This window comes from Oncorhynchus keta, chromosome 1, assembly GCF_023373465.1.
Source record: "Oncorhynchus keta strain PuntledgeMale-10-30-2019 chromosome 1, Oket_V2, whole genome shotgun sequence".
NCBI lineage: Eukaryota > Metazoa > Chordata > Actinopteri > Salmoniformes > Salmonidae > Oncorhynchus > Oncorhynchus keta.
In genome coordinates this window covers 63,943,126-63,963,132 of record NC_068421.1, presented here as the reverse complement: position 1 = coordinate 63,963,132, position 20,007 = coordinate 63,943,126, and the positions used below count along the sequence as shown (strand labels likewise).

Here is a 20,007-nt window from a genome sequence, read left to right as displayed (position 1 = left end):
AACTAACAGCTTACAGACGGTAGGCAATTAAGGTCACAGTTGTGAAAACTTAGGACACTAAAGTGTCTTTCTACTGACTCTGAAAAACACCAAAAGAAATACGCCCAAGTCCCTGCTCATCTGCATGCATGCAACAAGGACGCATGAGGACTGCAGATGTGGCCAGGGCAATAAATTGCAATGTCCGTACTGTGAGATGCCTAAGACAGCACTACAGGGAGACAGGATGGACAATTGATCGTCCTCGCAGTGGCAGACCACGTGTAACAACACCTGCACAGGATCGGTACAACCCAAACATCACACCTGCGGGACAGGTACAGGATGGCAACAACAACTGCGCGAGTTACACCAGGATCGCACAATCCCTCCATCAGTGCTCAGACTGTACGCAATAGGCCGAGAGAGGCTGGACTGAGGGCTTGTAGGCCTGTTGTAAGGCAGGTCCTGACCAGACATCACCGGAAACATCGCCGCCTATGGGCACAAACCCACTGTCGCTGGACCAGACAGGACTGGCAAAAAGTGCTCTTCACTGAGGAGTCGCGGTTTTGTCACACCAGGGGTGACGGTCGGATTTGTGTTTATCGTCAAAGGAATGAGTGTTACACCGAGGCCTATACTCTGGAGCGGGATTGACTTGGAGGTGAAGGGTCCATCATGGTCTGGGGCGGTGTGTCACAGCATCATCAGACTGAGCTTGTTGTCATTGCAGGCAATCTCAACGCTGTGCATTACAGGGAGGACATCCTCCTCCCTCATGTGGAACCCTTCCTGCAGGCTCATCCTGACATGACCATCCAGCATGACAATGCCACCAGCCATACTGCTCGTTCCGTGCGTGATTTCCTGCAAGACAGGAATGTCAGTGTTCTGCCATGGCCAGCGAAGAGCCCGAATCTCAATCCCATTGAGCACGTCTGGGACCTGTTGGATCTGAGGGTGAGGGTGAGGGTAACATCTCACAGCAATAACTGGCGAATCTGGTGCAGTGCATGAGGAGGCGATGCACTGCAGTACTTAATGCAGCTGGTGGCCAAACCCCTCCCCTTTGTTCAGGGACACATTATTCAATTACTGCTAGTCACATGTCTGTGGAACTTGTTCAGTTAACCTCTTAAGTCGACCCGACACCCAGGCGTCCCATCTAGACATCTGGAAATGCAAATGCGCTACGCTAAATGCTAATAGCACTCGTTAAAACTCAAACGTTCATTAAAACACACATGCAGGGTACTGAATTAAAGCTACACTCGTTGTGAATCCAGCCAACAAGTCAGATTTTTAAAATGCTTTTCGGCGAAAGTATGAGAAGCTATTATCTGATAGCATGCAACACCCTGAAATACCTGAAGGGGACGTAAATTAGCATAGCCGGCGCTACACAAAACGCAGAAATAAAATATAAAACATTCATTACCTTTGACGATCTTCTTTGTTGGTACTCCTAGATGTCCCATAAACATCACTATTGGGTCTTTTTTTCGATTAAATCGGTCCATATATACCCTAAATATCGATCTATGAAGAGTGTGTGATCCAGGAAAAAACAGTTTTAAAACGCAACGTCATTTTTTAAAATTAAAAAAGTCGACAATAAACTTTCACAAAACACTTCGAAATACTTTTGTAATCCAACTTTAGATTATTAACGTTTACTAATACCTATCAAATTGATCACAGGGCGATGTGTATTCAATAGTTCAACGTCTTGAAATCATGTTTCGAAATTTCTTATCCAAAACATCCTGTCGGAGACCGGAAGGAATGGGCTCTCTCTCACTCGTTTGACCAAGAAACAAAGCCCAGGCAATTGACAAGACTGGCGACATCGTGTGGAAGCTGTAGGACTTGCAATCTCAGCCCCATGTAATTTGCTTTCCAATAGACAATACATGCAAGTGGCGCATTGATATATTTTCCAGATTTTGGTGATCAGTTTTTCTTGCGCTTTTCGATGAAACACACGTTATGTTATAGTCACAGCCGTGACTTAACCAGTTTTAGAAACGTCAGAGTGTTTTCTATCCACACATACTAATCATATGCATATACTATATTCCTGGCATGAGTAGCAGGACGCTGAAATGTTGTGCGATTTTTAACAGAATGTTCGAAAAAGTAGGGGGTAGACTTAACAGGTTAAACAGGCTAAGTTGCATTACAACTAGCAATTTTAGCATTCTTACTTTTAATGGTCGGGGTTGTTTTCATCAGTCTGTGTCTATATTTGTGTGCCTGCCCCCATCCCCCAAGCCAGGGATGGGCAACTGGGATAACCTTTTTGTAGTCCTGTGGACAATCAGCAGGAACAATGCAAAAGTAATTCTGCTTTGAAAGTTGATTTGTAACCTCACTTTTGAGAAAATGGCCCTTGAATGTTTTGGTACCTACTGGAGAGCTCTTCTACACCCATTCAGCATCATTCACGCTCTTTTAAGCTTGAGCGTCACCCATCTCTTTAAGGATTCACATGTACTAAACAACCAAAGATTTCAAGACCAAAGTCTGTGAATTTACCAACTACCTCTATCGACAGTTGTCGCAGAGACATCATAAACATTATATTGAAATAGTTACTTGCATAGTGGAGTATTTTGTTTAGACATGTAGCTAGCTAGCTAAACAATGAACCATAATCCCAACTCATAATGTTACTACCCTGTATGAACCTGCAGGTAGCTAACCAACCAGGTTCAATGTTAGCTAGCTAACATTAGGCTATAACTAGCAATGCAAATGGCTCTGAGATACGAATAATATTACTACACCGATCATACACGTAACATTAGATAGCTAGCTAATGTTAGCTAGCTAGCTAACAGTACACATTCTGACAAACTAGAAACATGTAATATCTGAAAATGTTGCTAGCTCGACTCTCTTACCCATATACATGGATGGACATTTCTCCTTCTCTGTCATGGATGCCATGGTTGCTCTTAGTTTGAAGATGTAATTCGGAGCCTTCTGTGTTCTCTTGTCGACTCCGTCTGCATATTTGCAATAAAATGCCAGAATTTTCTCCATCTCCTTAGCTATCATACTCTACATGGCAGACCAATCCGAACTCATCTCTCGGCATGTCCAATCATGGCTAGTGGGAAGCAGCCTTTTCCCATGGCTAAACCAGCTAGGCCCGTAATTTAACAATTTTATTTGTATTTACAAATGACATATACATTTGTTATTAAGGCAAATTAAAGTTCACATCCCCCAAAAAACATTTTGATAAAAAAATAAAGTTTGCATTCAAATGGTGCCCTTGTGAAGTAAACTCAGCAAAAATAGAAAGGTCATCTCACTGTCAACTGCGTTTATTTTCAGCAAACTTAACGTGTAAATATTTGTATGAACATAACAAGATTCAACAACTGAGGTTAAATAGGCCAGCTAGCCTCCATCTTCTCATACTCTCAGAACTGGACATATGAAGTGCTTATTAATAACAAACTTTCACTGATTGACCAGGAAAACAACTAAGTCATCAGATGACAGAGAGGGTTTTGACCAAACTCTCTGAAAGAGCACATTTGACTGCATTATGTTGGTTAATATACAGTAAATGCAGGCTTTATGAGTGTACAGTGCTGTCAACGCAGCCTTTTCAATAGAAACCACAAGTGACATCGTATCCATGAACTCCATAGGTATGACCATATTATATCAGAGAGGAAAAGACGAGAGCCAGAGAAGGATACTGACAGAAGACTGTAGAGGTGCAGCAGGCAGAGAGAGGCAATGAAAAGGAAATGGAAACAACAATGAAAAAACAGTGTAAAACAGAGTGAGAGAAAGAGGAAGCTGAGAGAGACAGAGGGAGGTGAGGGCAATGGAGTGGATAGAAGGTTAGCGAGACCACAGGGCAGCCCTCTCTAAGCATGGGGGAAGCTGCATATTTACTACCTAATGATATAGAGTTGAAAGGCTATGTGTGCTGCCTCTACTCAGGGGGAGGCTGTGTGGAGGAGCCACAGGTCAGACAGGGTTGGCGAAAGACCCAGACTGAGAGGACACCTTTCACACAAAATAGGTCCAAGCACGCCAGTATCCTAGCAACCCAGTGCTCTGTGCTCATCCAAAGAAGACGCTGGTTAAAGGCAATTAATGGATAATTATCAAGGTTGCAAATGCATTCTCGGATGCACACTCTCCAAGGTAACGAGGGGAATGACTCAAAAATCAGAGGGTACAATAAAATTAGAGTAAACGTGTCAAGTATAATAACACATGAATATTTAGTCCCATGGTTGAAATGATAAAGGCATAAAGGCTAATATTCCTAGCAAGCTTGGTAGACCAATACCCGCCCAGAAGATTCCCCCAATAGAGACAACCTTCTGGGTGTCTTTCCATTGAACGTAAAAGAGATGCCTCTGGTGGACATAATGATCTGCTCGTGTATTTTAGTTCTTATTACAGACATTAATTATTAAAATGTTGTCTTACCTTTTCATAGTACCTCAGTTCATAGTCCAGGATGATTCCATTGGGCTGCTCAGGTTGTGGCCATGACAATGTGAAGCTCTTCATGGTGGAGCTGACCTGGTGCATGATGGGAACCATGGAAGGAGCTAAGGGAACAGACAGATGGGGCAATGTCACCTGTATGGATGCTTCCTTACTCTTTAGTATTGCAACCATCCTACATGTTTGATCAATGTTATGAAATAAAGGCCTTCTGTGCTGAAACTGTATGAAAAAACATGCTTGACTGAAGAGTCTCATTTAATTGAATGGCTTTCAAATCTCTTGGGAAACACTACAGACGTCATACCATTCCGTTAAGCAGTACTGAGGTATCCTTGGTCATAGAATTGTTGTAATATAAATACTATGGCATCGAACTGAGCTCACCTTATAGCACATTTTATTTGCAGCCCTCCTTTCCCCTTACAGACAGCAATAAAGTTGAAATGCCCATAACATGTTTTATGAATTAAACCCATTCAGCCCATTCAATTTCCTCCCTCTCTCTCTGCTACCACCACAATCCCCCAGGCCACCATCTCCAACAACCCATCATCTTAACCCACGGAGGGTGGAGGGCACCACAGCAAGCCCTCGATCAGGGATGGAGGGAGGAGTGTAGGATATTACCCCCGTAGATTCTAATGGTGTATCTGTTTGTATGAATGTCTTACATCCCGGCAATTCTATGTGACTGAGCATCCTTACTGTAGCAGCAGCAGGGAGAGATGTTGGTCATGTTAAGCGGTTGTCTGTGCACTGCTGCTCTGGCTAAAAGAGGGGAGGGGATAGTCATCAGTCAGCGAGAGGAGGCTCTCTGGCTCTCTTTCACGCACCACTGCTCCAGCTTTGCACCGCGTTATCAATACGCTGAGCCTGGCTAGCAGTGAGGCAGCAGTCTACAGGCCCCCAGCACTTCCTATCATTCAGACTGTTTCAAATGTGCTGCTTTCCTTGCCTCAAAGGGCCTGCTTTTTAATCTATTCAATTCATTTTTTATTTAATTTCATTTGCGGATTTGGTTTTTGGACTATGAGATATGAAGCTATGTTTAAGTGAGTGAAACTCTAGCTAAGTGGAATGGAATCTCCCTAACACAAATGTTATATATTTTTGGAGCCTACAGGGTTTATGGTGAGGGGTGAACGAATCAGGCCAAACCCTATTATTTTGACAAGTGTGAGTGAGTGAGTGAGTGAGTGAGTGAGTGAGTGAGTGAGTGAGTGGTGAGTGAGTGAGTGAGTGAGTGAGTGAGTGAGTGAGTGAGTGAGTGAGTGAGTGAGTGAGTGAGTGAGTGAGTGAGTGAGTGAGTGAGTGAACTACATTTGCCGGTCCCCACAAGGAAAAATGCTATTTTAGGCTTAGGGGTTAGGTTTAGGGTTACAATTAGGGTTTGAGGTTTAGGGTCAAGGTAGGGTTTGGTTTAGGTTAAGGAAAATAGGATTTTGAATGGGAGTCAATTGTTTGGTCCCCTCAAGGAGAGTAAAACAAACGTTTGTGTGTGTGTGTGTGTGTGTGTGTGTGTGTGTGTGTGTGTGTGTGTGTGTGTGTGTGTGTGTGTGTGTGTGTGTGTGTGTGTGTGTGTGTGTATCTGTGTTGCCCATCCTCTCTAACTGTGGCTGGCACTAGGCTAAGTGAATTAGGAGCCAAGTCAGAGAGGAAGAAAAAACATTGTTAGTTCTCTAAGAAAGTAAATCTGCCACGCTAGACTAGACTTCATGCTCAGCTCAGAATTATGGCTGTCTGAGTTACATATTTAAAAACTCACATTTCCTCTACTAAGTGTGGTGACGCATCCCTCACATAAAAAGACATGCGTCTGGGTTGTTGCTCTTTCAACTGCTGTTAACTGCCTCAACCTCCACTGGCAAGCCGTGAAATTCAATAGTTTTCTGCTATTATTGACAATGCATGTTATTTTTCTGATTGAATACGATGTTGCCCTGGATTTTTAAAAAAGGACTCCAAAATCTCCATAAACAATGACACTGAGTGAGGCCGATGCTAAGTTACTACACTGACATTGATGTCTTCATCATAATTTTTGAAATATTGGGCTTCCTGTAACCGATCAATTTTTATTGGCTGAAGTAAACTAGCAGAGCTCTCAAAAGGCTTGCCTCAGCGTGTTGTTCTTTTTATGTCTCCAAGATGTGTGTGGATTTACAAGGAGAGAAACGTGTAGAGGAGGATTTGAACAAGCAAGATAAGGGTGGTAAAACTGTCAGTGTTCCAATCTCCTGAACACCCGCATTCCCCACAAGGTAAGAATGTCCCACAGGACACCTAAAGGATGAAGCAGGATCTCCATATTCCAACACTGTTTCCCACAAGAATAAGGCAGAGCTTGTTGGAGGAAAACTACAGTGATTCTTCACATACAGTGCCTTGAGAAAGTATTCGGCCCCCTTGAACTTTGCAACCTTTTGCCACATTTCAGGCTTCAAACATAAAGATATAAAACTGTATTTTTTTGAGAAGAATCAACAACAAGTGGGACACAATCATGAAGTGGAACGACATTTATTGGATATTTCAAACTTTTTTAACAAATCAAAAACTGAAAGAAATTGGGCGTGCAAAATTATTCAGCCCCCTTAAGTTAATACTTTGTAGCGCCACCTTTTTCTGCGATTACAGCTGTAAGTCGCTTGGGGTATGTCTCTATCAGATTTGCACATCGAGAGACTGAAATGTTTTCCCATTCCTCCTTGCAAAACAGCTCGAGCTCAGTGAGGTTGGATGAAGAGCATTTGTGAACAGCAGTTTTCAGTTCTTTCCACAGATTCTCGATTGGATTCAGGTCTGGACTTTGGCTTGGCCATTCTAAAACCTGGATATGTTTATTTTTGAACCATTCCATTGTAGATTTTGCTTTATGTTTTGGATCATTGTCTTGTTGGAAGACCCATCTCCGTCCCAGTCTCAGGTCTTTTGCAGACTCCATCAGGTTTTCTTCCAGAATGGTCCTGTATTTGACTCCATCCATCTTCCCATCAATTTGAACCATCTTCCCTGTCCCTGCTGAAGAAAAGCAGGCCCAAACCATGATGCTGCCACCACCATGTTTGACAGTGGGGATGGTGTGTTCAGGGTGATGAGCTGTGTTGCTTTTACGCCAAACATAATGTTTTGCATTGTTGCCAAAAAGTTCAATTTTGGTTTCATCTGACCAGAGCACCTTCTTCCACATGTTTGGTGTGTCTCCCAGGTGGCTTGTGGCAAACTTTAAACAACACTTTTTATGGATATCTTTAAGAAATGGCTTTCTTCTTGCCACTCTTCCATAAAGGCCAGATTTGTGCAATATACGACTGATTGTTGTCCTATGGACAGAGTCTCCCACCTCAGCTGTAGTTCTCTGCTGTTCATCCAGAGTGATCATGGGCCTCTTGGCTGCATCTCTGATCAGTCTTCTCCTTGTATGAGCTGAAAGTTTAGAAGGACGGCCAGTTCTTGGTAGATTTGCAGTGGTCTGATACTCCTTCCATTTCAATATTATCGCTTGCACAGTGCTCCTTGGGATGTTTAAAGCTTGGGAAATCTTTTTGTATCCAAATCCGGCTTTTAACTTCTTCACAACAGTATCTCGGACCTGCCTGGTGTGTTCCTTGTTCTTCATGATGTTCTCTGCGCTTTTAACGGACCTCTGAGACTATCACAGTGCAGGTGCATTTATACGGAGACTTGATTACACACAGGTGGATTGTATTTATCATCATTAGTCATTTAGGTCAACATTGGATCATTCAGAGATCCTCACTGAACTTCTGGAGAGAGTTTGCTGCACTGAAAGTAAAGGGGCTGAATAATTTTGCACGCCCAATTTTTCAGTTTTTGATTTGTTAAAAAGGTTTGAAATATCCAAGAAATGTTGTTCCACTTCATGATTGTGTCCCACTTGTTGTTGATTCTTCACAAAAAAAATACAGTTTTATATCTTTATGTTTGAAGCCTGAAATGTGGCAAAAGGTCGCAAAGTTCAAGGGGGCCGAATACTTTCGCAAGGCACATATATATCAGATAAAGCAATGTTACCTTTTTGTCAAATAGACTTCTTCATTAGGAAAGTATCATTACAGCCAACATTTAATGTAATATTGATGATGACCCTGTTTCCTTCACCAATTTGGATTCAAGCTACATGAAATAAAAGTATTTCGGTTGTACTACAAAAAATATTTTCTCCTTCTTTCTCTGCCTTTTCTTTCTGTTTGCATTGTTCTGTCTGTCCCTCTCTCTCACTTGTTCTCGCTCGTTTTCTCGCTCTGGGTGAACGTTTTATAGCTCTAGATAATGCCTCTACTCAGAGTGGAGCATCAGGGATCCCTCACACAGAGACAGATACCCTGTTATCTCACCTAGTGCAATATTTCCATCTGTTTCTTGTTTTCTTATTTACCAGATGTTGGTTCAGATGCAATTTCCAAATGTCCTTATAGGGCACAGGAGACAAACTGACCAAAACACAAGAGTATGGCTTTCTGTGTTAAGATATTACATATAGCTAACTGCCAGTGGCTACTGTAGCTACACTTGTACCTTGATGTTATTCTGTATTTTCTTGAGGTGTATACTCATGTGTATACGGTTCCAAAGAATACAGTCACTGCAAGCCTTTCCTGTCTCATCTAATTTATTTTTTAATTACCCTTATTTTAACAGGTAAATTGACTGAGAACACATTTTAATTTACAGCAACGACCTGGAGAATAGTTACAGGGGAGAGGAGGGGGAATGAATGAGCCAATTGAAAGCTGGGGATGATTAGGTGGCCATGATGGGATGAGGGCCAGATTGGAAATTTAGCCAGGACACCAGGGTCAACACACCTATTCTTATGATAAGTGCCATGGGATCTTTTAGTGACCACAGAGCCAGGATACCCGTTTAACGTCCCATCCGAAAGACAGCCCACTACAAGCGCAATGTCCCCAATCACTGCCCTGGAGCATTGGGATATTTTTTTAGACCAGAAGAAAGAATTCTTCCCACAGGCCCTCCAACACCACTTCCAGCAGCATCTGATCTCCCATTCAGACTGACCAGGACTAACCCTGCTAAGCTTCAGAGGCAAGCCAGCAGTGGGATGCAGGGTGGTATGCTGCTAATGGTGTCATGGGTGAATGAGCTGTGGTAAGAAAGGACAGACCCCTATGACTCTACAAAATACTGGTGACATGGAGGGTGGGACTGGCTGATGTAGTGATTTTTAATCTTCACAGATTCAAAACGGCAGGAAAATATATTCCATGAGAAATTTAAATGCAGTCTTACTACTGCAGCAAGCCGTGTCTATAAGTAAGCGTCTGAAGCTGTTCAACGATTAGTACAGTTTGTGAAAGAGTGTCATGACGTTGGCCTGTGGGTAAGGTTTATGACCCCCCCCATAAATACCTTTCTCCCTTCCCTCTCTCTCTGACTCTACAGAGGGACTCTTGAATAGCCTTTGTTAAACAGAGAGTCTGGGAACATCAAACAAGTGGGGGGAAAGGAACCATATTTCGGTAATAGAACCAGTTGAAAATATGCGTTGGTACTAATATGATGTCAGTTCTGTTGTCATCTGAGACATTATGACTGATGACAGGACGACCTAAACTGTGTCTGGGAAAGTCTACACATTATAGTTATCAGATTCACATGGAATTGTTGTGCAATTCAAATGTTTAAATATAAAATTATTGGTGAAAAGATTAAATGTAATTTTAGCTTCCAAATGAGAGATTTGGGTTTTCAAAGGTTAGAGGTCTCCTCAATCAGTGGCCCGCCCCTGTGAAGAGACATGGGCTGTAAACTATGAAACACACCCTTCTCCCGCCACTATATAAGCCCTTGACAAAAATGTAACCTCCTGTTCCGGGTACATTAGGATGACGGTCCGATGTCAGAAGGATTCAGATAACTACAGAACGAAGCCAGCCCCAGGGTGAGCTTTGGTTGAGAATGGTATTAACTTAGAACTCTTATTCACTACAGAAGTGATACCTCCTAGCAGTTGAGTTTGCAACAGCAGCTGCAAACGTGGGCTAGGAAAGAACAGACAGAGTATCCCGTCTACCACACAATGACGTTACTACAACGTATCCAATTTACCATCAGAGACATTCTTCAGAGGACAGGAAGATCTGTTGGCCAACACAGCATCTACGACCAACCTACCGAAGCGCAGCTCAGAGTAAATATTTATTGCATTTTCCTTCTCCAAATGGGCGGTAATTTAGAATGCATAAGATTCTGTATTTACGATAGAGTAGCTGCCTACGGCCTGATAGAGACATAGCTTCTCCCTTTGTTCTTCAGTCTTCCCGCTCTTTCACTCAAACCCAGACCCCTTTTCTTTGTATAACCAGCTGTCATATCTGTTCCGTATGCTAGGGACGTTTTCCTTTATGACTTAATTTGTAATCAAGGTATGATTCATTCTGTGTATATGTAATTCTGTGTGATTAGTTAGGAATTTAGTAAATAAATAATTAAACCCAATTTTGTATTGCTGATTCAACTTGTTAGCCAAGAATTTACAACTTTAAGATGAGATTAATATTGACTTCTATTGATGTCAAATATTACTAGGTCTTTAAGCGTTTATTCGGAAGATAACAGCTCTATAAATATTATTCCATGGGGCCCCGACTTTCTAGTTAATTACATTTACATGATTAGCTCAATCAGGTAATATTAATTACAGAGAAAGGATTTTATAGAATAGCATGTCATATCACTTAATCCGGCATAACCAAAGACACGGCAAGAGCTATGACAAATTTCCGGCTTGGGAATTCAATAGTCTGTCTGATGGATCCAAATACTCTCAAAGTGCCCACTGATGGAACAAAGAACCAAGTATCTCTCTACAAATTGACACGGTTTACTGGTCTTTATGAGAGGCTCCAGTTAACATGGATCCCTTTATGTGGACTAATGCAACTTCTGGCCAGACATATCCTACTGCCCATGGAACAGTAGACATGTTTTACATGTGTGTGTAAGAACCATTCCCCTGAGCACACACTGTCATGGGCTGGAGAGAAGCCTCCACTGGGCTCCAGTGCCTGACACACCCCCCCATGCCAGCATGAGAAGAGTTTGGGGTTTGAGTGTGGAGCCCCAGAGTCTTGCCAGAGTAGAGGGTTTGGCACTGTTCTCTGTGAGCTTCTATCATCCGCTAGTGTCAGTTACTCTGCCACAGTTCTAGAAGAGTACGCAGACCTTGGAGTGTACATGTTAATATGTTGCCCACATTAGCTGATTTATTTCATGCCATTCAATCTGCACCTCTGTTTTAATTCATTGAATTCATGGCTCCCACTGACCCACTCTCCTAAAGACTTCCTCAGACTACAGTTGAGAATGCATAAACCGTAAAAGGCAATGGTAAAATAATATGTAATATCATCTTTTACATTTAACTGAATGGTTCTAATAAGTAAGCTGGTCTTTGGTTGGTGGTAAATCGGGTATGCATGAGAACACACACCACTGTGTCTGAGAGGAGAGGAGTTACAGAGCGGTGCATCAATCAGGGTTCCTGTCAGCTCTGTCACTCCAGCCTGAATAAGGTCTAATGGCCCCTTCACTGAACCACAACTAACTCTCTCCTCAACAGAGATTCCCTTTACTCTGAACTGTCGGGGGGGGGGGCACTATTTGAACCAACCTCCCATCCCCTGTGACTCCGTTAAAAGGACAGTGGTGTACACTCACACCATTACCCTTTCAATATAGCCCAGGGGTCTTCCAACCTTTTCTTGCCCCCTCCCAGGCAAACCGGTGACCCAGGGACCCCCATCACAAAATCCACGTCTTGTCTTATCAAGTATTTAATTTTTTTGCTGACCCCCAGCAGTAGTGCTAGGGGTCCACAGACCCCCGGTTTAATAACGCTGATCTAGCCAACTCATTCAGCTAGAATCCTTCATTGAAACAGTAACAAAGTGTTCGCCCCGCGGTCCCTCCCGCTGTTTCGCTAAAAAGCTAAGGGATGGGGCTGGAGAAAGGCTATACAGTGTTTGTATACACTTAAGATATTTACACTTTGTAGTAAAACAAGCTTATATTTTCAGTTCTGATGGGGTATGGCAGTTGAACTAAGCTCATGAGGCATTTATAAGTTATATTCTTCAAGAATCAATGGGTTTATATCATAAATATTTACATCCAAAAATGGATGTAGCAACGAAGGATTCTAGCTTTAAGGTAACTAGCTAAAAATCCCATCTCCTCCATTGCCTCTCAACTCCTTCTTTTATTCTAAACATGACAGATTTTTTTCCTACAGAGCCATGACATAAACTCCTTCTCAGGGACAGCTGAAATGGCCCAATTACCTGGCAACAACACAATGGCTCTGACCACTTTTCTGAAGTGAAATTAAAAGCTACTTACGCATTACCACTGCAGCCGTTTTTACAAAAGACAATGGCATTGGCTATTTGGTGTATCTATTTATTTCTTTATTAATCTATATCCATCTGTCAAGTCGAGCACTTAACTTGTCAAGCTTGATGATGGGGTCTATTAAGTCTACTAGGTAATAAAGGCCATTTACGTTCTCATTTCCCCCGCTTTCCTCTAATGTGAAGCTATCAAACGAGAACGTTCCATTTTGGCCAGGCATTAAATCTGTCTACTTGAATATTGTTTCTACAAGCCAATGTTCAGAAAGTATTCATTCCACTTAACTTATTGTACATTGTGTTGTGTTACAGCCTGAATTCAAAATGGATAAATAGATTTTCTTTCTTACCGATGTACACATAATACCCCATAATGACAAAGTGAAAACATATTTTACATTTTTGCTCATTTATTGAAAATGAAATATCTAATTTACATAAGTATTCACACCCCTGAGTCAATAGAATCACATTTGGCAGCGATTACATCTGTGAGTCTCTAAGAGCTTTTCACACCTGCATACTACAATGTTGGCACATTATTCTTTAAAAAAATCTGTTAGTTGGTTGTTGACCATTGTAGGACAGCCATTTTCAAGTTTTGACATATATTTTCAAGATGATTTAAGTCAAAACAGTAACTAGGCCACTCAGGAATATTCTATGTTGTCTTGGTAAGCAACTTGTATATATTTGACCTTGCATTTTAGGTTTTTCTCCTGCTGAAAGGTGAATTTGTCTGCCAGTGTCTGGTGGAAAGCAAACTGAACCAGGGTTTACTCTAGGATTCTGCCTGTACTTAGCTCTGTTCTGTTTAGTTTTATCCTAAATAACTCTCTAGTACTTGCCGATGACAAGCAGCCACCACCATGCTTGAAAATATGAAGAGTGGTACTCAGTGATATGTTGTGTTGGATTTGCCCCAAACATAACACTTTGCATTCAGGACATAGAGTTAATTTCTTTGCCACATTTGTAGCAGTTCTACTTTAGTGCCTTGTTGCAAACAAGATGCATGTTTTGGAATATTTTTATTCTGTACAAGCTTCCTTCTTTTACAGGTTCCTGACCAATTATGCTATTTTGTGTGTTTTTGGGGAGCTTTCTTTTTTTTTTGTACATAATGTTTCTTATGACCGAAAAGAGCTTCAGGGCATCAGAACAGCGATTACTCACCTTGAACTGGACAAGTATTTTTCTTTAATGTGTTGGACGCAAAGGATATACAGTACTGCTCCTCCCGGACCAGGTCCAATACTCCGTCATTTGTATGAAGAGGAGACGTCGTTACAGAGGTCGAAGATCCAGATGCATGGTGAGACTGCATCAGCAAGTGGATAGTCCGCCCTTACCGTCCGTTCTACTAAACGTGAAATCACTGAAGAATAAACTGGATGAGCTCCGTTCAAGACTATCCTATCAATGGGACATTAAAAACTGTAATTTCCTATATTTCATTGAGTAGTGGAAGAACAAGGACATGGATAATATACAGATAGCTGGGTTTTCCATGCATCGGCAAGAAAGAACAGCAGCCTCCAGTAAGATCAGGGGGGTGGTGTATGTTTCTTTGTCAACAACAGCTGGTGCACAATCTCTAATATTAAAGAAGTCTTGAGGTTTTGCTCGCCTGAGACAGAGTACCTCAAGATAAGCTGTAGACCACACTATTTATCAAGAGCGTTTTCATCTATATTCTCCGTAGATGTCTATTCACCACCACAAATCGATCCTGGCACTAAGGCTGCACCCAACGAACTGTATAAGGCCATAATTTAACAAGAAAATGCACATCCAGAGGCGGCACTCCTAGTGGCCAGGGACTTTAATGCAGGAAAACTGAAATCTGTTTTACCTCATTTTTACCAGCATGTCACATGTGCAACTAGAGGGGAAAAAAACTATAGATCACCTTTACTCCACACACAGCGTTGCATACAAAGGCCTCCATTTGGCAAATCTGACCATAACTATATCATCCTGATTCCTGCTTACAAGCAAAAACTCAAACAGGAAGTACCAGTGATGCACTCAATGCAGAAGTGGTCCGATGAAGTGAATCCTAAGCTACAGGACTGCTTCGCTAGCACACACTGGAATATGTTCCAGGACTCAGCTGATGGCATTGAGGAGAATATCAGTCACCGGCTTCATTAATAAGTGCCTCTACGACGTCGTACCCACAGTGATCGTACATACAGTGCCTTGCGAAAGTATTCGGCCCCCTTGAACTTTGCGACCTTTTGCCACATTTCAGGCATTTCAGGCAAAAGGTCGCAAAGTTCAAGGGGGCCGAATACTTTCGCAAGGCACTGTACATATCCCAACCAGAAGCCATGGATTACAGGCAACATCCGCACTGAGTTAAAGGCTAGAGCCGCCGCTTTCAAGGAGCGGGACACTAATCCGGAAGCTAATAAGAAATCCAGCTTCACACTCTGACAAAGCATCAAACAGGCAAAGCATCAATACAGGACTAAAATCGAATCCTACTACAATGACTGTGATGCTTCTTGGATGTGGCAGGGCTTGCAAACTATCATGGATTACAAAGGGAAATCCAGCCGTGAGCTGCCCAGTAACGTGAGCATACCAGACAAGCTAAATGCAGTCTATGCTCGCTTTGAGGCAAGCAACACTGAACCGTGCATGAGAGCACTAGCTGTTCCGGACGACTGTGTGATCACGCTCTCCGTACCCGATGTGAGTAAGACCTATAAACATTCACAAGGCCACAGGACCAGATGGATTACCAGGATGTGTACACAGGGCATGCTCTAACCAGCTGGCAAGTGTCTTACTGACATTTTCAACTTCTCCCTGACCCAGTCTGTAATACCTACAGTTGAAGTCGGAAGTTTACGTACACCTTAGCCAAATAAATTCAAACTAGTTTTTCACAAATCCTGACATTTAATCCTAGTAGTAGTAAATTCCCTGTCTTAGGTCAGTTAGGAGCACCACTTTATTTTAAGAATGTGAAATGTCAGAATAATAGTAGAGAGAATTATTTATTTCAGCTTTTATTTCTTTCATCACATTCCCAGTGGGTCTGAAGTTTACATACACTCAATTAGTATTTGGTAGCATAGCCTATAAATTGTTTAACTTGGGTCAAACGTTTCAGGTAGCCTTCCACAAGCTTCCCACAATAAGTTGGGTGAATTTCGGCCCATTCCTCGTGACAGAGCTGGTGTAACTGAGTCAGGTTTGTAGGCCTCCTTGGTAGCACACACTTTTTCAGTTCTGACCACAAATGTTCTATAGGATTGAGGTCAGGGCTTTGTGATGGCCACTCCAATACCTTGACTTTGTTGTCCTTAAGCCATTTTGCCACAACTTTGGAAGTATGTTTGGGGTCATTGTCCATTTGGAAGACCCATTTGTGAGCAAGCTTTAACTTCCTGGCTGATGTCTTAAGATGTTGCTTCAATATATCCACATAATTTTTCTGCAGAAAAAGCACCCCCACAACATGATGCTGCCACCCCCGTGCTTCACGGTTGGGATGGTGTCTTCAGCTTGCAAGCATCCCCCTTTTTCCTCCAAACATAATGATGGTCATTACGGCAAAATAGTTATATTTTTGTTTCATCAGACCAGAAGACATTTCTACAAAAAGTACGATCTTTGTCCCCATGTGCAGTTGCAATCCGTAGTCTGGCTTTTTTATGGAGGGTTTGGAGCAGTGGCTTCTTCCTTGCTGAGTAGCCTTTCATGTTATGTCAAAATAGAACTCATTTTACTGTGGATATAGATAATTTTGTACCCGTTACCTCCAGCATCTTCCCAAGGTAATTTGCTGTTGTTCTGGAATTGATTTGCACTTTTTGCACCAAAGTACGTTCATCTCTAGGAGCGGTATGACGGCTGCATGGTCCCATGGTGTTTATACTTGCGTACCATTGTTTGTACAGATGAACGTGGTACCTTCAGGCATTTGGAAATTCATCCCAAGGATGAACCAGACTTGTAGAGGTCTCCAACTTTTTTTTCTGAGGTCTTGGCTGATTTCTTTTGATTTTCCCATGATGTCAAGCAAAGAAGTACTGAGTTTGAAGGTAGGCCTTGAAATACATCCACAGGTAGACTGCCAATTAACTCAAATGATGTCAATTAGCCATTAAATGCTTTGAAAGGCTGGTCATGTCTCACATCAACACCATCATCCCAGAATCCCTGAACCCATTCCAAATCACATACCGCACCAACAGATCCACAGGTGACACAATCTCTATTGCCCTCCACACTGCCCTTTCCTACCTGGACAAAAGGAACACCTTCGTGAGAATGCTGTTCATTGACTACAGCTCAGCATTCAACACCATAGTGCCCTCCAAGGTCATCACTAAGCTGAGGGTCCTTGGACTGAACACCTCCCTCTACAACTGGATCTTGGACTTCCTCACAGGCTGCCCCCAGGTGGTGAGGGTAGGCAGCAACACAACCGCCATGCTGACCCTCCTGTACTCCCCTCCTGACTGTGTGGACACACATGACTCCAACTCCATTAAGATTGCAGACGACACGAAGGTGGTATGCCTGATCACAAATGATGAGACCACCTATAGAGAGACCTGACCTCAATGTGAGCAAGACAAAGGAGCTGATTGTGGACTACAGGAAAATGTGGGCCAAGCATGCCCCCATTGACATCTACAGGGCTGGAGTGGAGCGGATTGAGAACTTGAAGTTCCTTGGTGTCCACATCACGAAGGACCTATCATGATCCAAACACACCAAGACAGTCTTGAAGAGGTCACGACAATGCCTATTCCCCCTCAGGAGGCTGAAAAGATTTGGTATGAGACCTCAGATCCTCAAAAGGTTCTACAGCTGCACTGTTGAGAGCATTCTGTCTGGTTGCATCGCCGCTTGGTATGGTAACTGCTCGGCATACGACTGCTCTTCATCCGACCCCAAGGCGCTACAGAGGGCTTCCTGCCATCCAGGACCTCTATGCCAGGTGGTGTCAGAGGAAGGCCCTAAACAATGTCAAAGACTAGAGCCACTCAAGTCAGACTGTTCTCTCAGCTACCGCACAGCAAGCGGTACTGGAGCACCAAGTCTGGGACCAAAAGGCTCCTTAACAGCTTCTACCCCAAAGCCGTAAGACTGCTGAACACTTTATCAAATGGCTACCTGGACTATTTGTATTGACTAACACAATTTGATTTGAATTAACTTCACCATAGCAAAGGGTTTGAATACTTATTGACTCAAGACATTTCAGCTTTTCATTTTTAATTCATTTGTAAAAATGTCTAAAAACATAATTCCCCCATGACATTATGGGGTATTGTGTTTAGGCCAGTGACAAGATCTCAATTTAATCCACTTTAAATTCAGGCAGTTACATAACAAAATGTGGAAATGGTCAAGGGGTATGAATACTTTCTGAAGGCACTGTAGACTCCAGGTGTTCTCTATAGCCTGTTGTTTGGTTCAACACATGGTTATAATTGAATGCAACTGAACACGGTGTTAGCTCAGTAACCATAGTTCCATTTAATTGAAAGTAATATAGCAGTGTAAGATACAATCTTGATGTTCCTCCAAGAACATTCACAGTGGAGCACTGAAGAGAGTCATGATTATAATCCTTTTCAAGAAGACATTTTCAAGTCTTCCTAACAACGAGTCCTATGTCTGGAAGGAGAGGTGTCGTTGGCTGGCCTGGTGTTACCCATGGGTATACCGTATGACAGGACAACTGAGTACTAGAATGGCTTACCAATGAAACAATGTCTCCTTCATGTTGTCATGACATTGGCCTGGGGGATAGGTTTATGACAGTCATAAATACCTCTTCCCCCCTTTTTCCTCTCTCTACCCTACTGAGGTTACATTTGCAAAACCCTTGGTTAACATAGAGATTCGGGGAACATCAGAAGGTGGGGGAAATTAACTATATTCTGGTAATCCGAACAATTGAACATATGCAGTGGTACTTAATGAATATGATGTCAGTTCGGTTGTCATCTGAGACATTCTCATCAATGATAAGATGACATAAACTCTACAGTGGAAAGTCTACACATCAGAGTTATCAGATTCACATGGAATTGTTGTTCAATTTAAATGTTTGAATATGAAATTATTTGTGATGGGATGAAATGTGATTTTAGCTTCTAAAATGTGAGATGTGGGTTTTTATAAGATAGGGCTGCTCACTCAGTGGCCCGCCCACGTGAAGAGACAGAGGTTGTAAACTATGAAACACACCCCTTTTCTCCCTTCCTATATAAAGCCTTGATGATAACATAACTTCCTGTTCCGATGATGTAGGACGACGGTCCTATGTCAGAATGGTTCAGATAATAACTACAGAACGAAGCCAACATCAGCATGAGCTTTGGTTGCGAATGGTATGAACTTTGAACTCTTATTCACTACAGAAGTTATACCTCCTAGCCGTTAAGTTAGCAACCGCAGCTGCAAACGCAAGTTAGGAAGGAACAGACAGAGTATCCCGTCTATCACACAACGACATTACAACAACTTATCCAATTGACCACCAGAGACATTCTTCAAAGGACAGAGGACTCGGTTTGGCAACACGGTCTTCCATCTACCACCAACCTACTGAAGCGCAGCTCAGAGTAAATATTTATTGCATTTTCCTTTTCCAAATGGGCGGTAATTTAGAATGCATAAGACACTGTATTTACGATAGCACAGCTTTTTCATTTGTTCCTTAGTCTCCCGCTCTTTCACTCAACCCATCCCCTTTTCCTTTGTGTAACAAGCTGTCATATCTGTTCCGCCCGCTAGGGACGTTTTCTTTTATGACGTAATTTGTAATCAAGTTATGATTAATTGTGTGTATGTGTAATTCTGTGTGATTAGTTAGGTATTTAGTAAATAAATAATTAAATAATTAAATAATTTTGTATTGCTGATTCAACTTGTTACCCAGGGTTTGTGCAGATAAAATAATTTACAACTTTCAGATGAGACTGAATTGAGGTGACGATTGATATTGACTGCTATGGATGTAAAATATTACTAGGTCTTTAAGAGTTTATTCGGAAGATAACAGCTCTATAAATATTATTTTGTGGTGCCCGACTCTCTAGTTAATTACATTTACATGATTAGCTCAATCAGGTAATAGTAATTACGGATAAATTCTTTT

At 42.2% G+C, this 20,007-nt stretch overlaps 1 protein-coding gene across 1 annotated transcript in view; it reads right to left on the bottom strand.

Moving 5' to 3' along the window:
* The window catches only part of LOC118390771 (ephrin type-B receptor 1-like), a 210,446-nt gene that overhangs the window by 59,475 nt on the left and 130,964 nt on the right, over positions 1 to 20,007 (bottom strand). Inside the window, exon 6 of the mRNA XM_035781482.1 lies at positions 4,450 to 4,574. Within this exon, the coding sequence (XP_035637375.1) occupies positions 4,450 to 4,574 (125 nt within the window). The remainder of the gene's footprint in view (positions 1 to 4,449; positions 4,575 to 20,007) is intronic.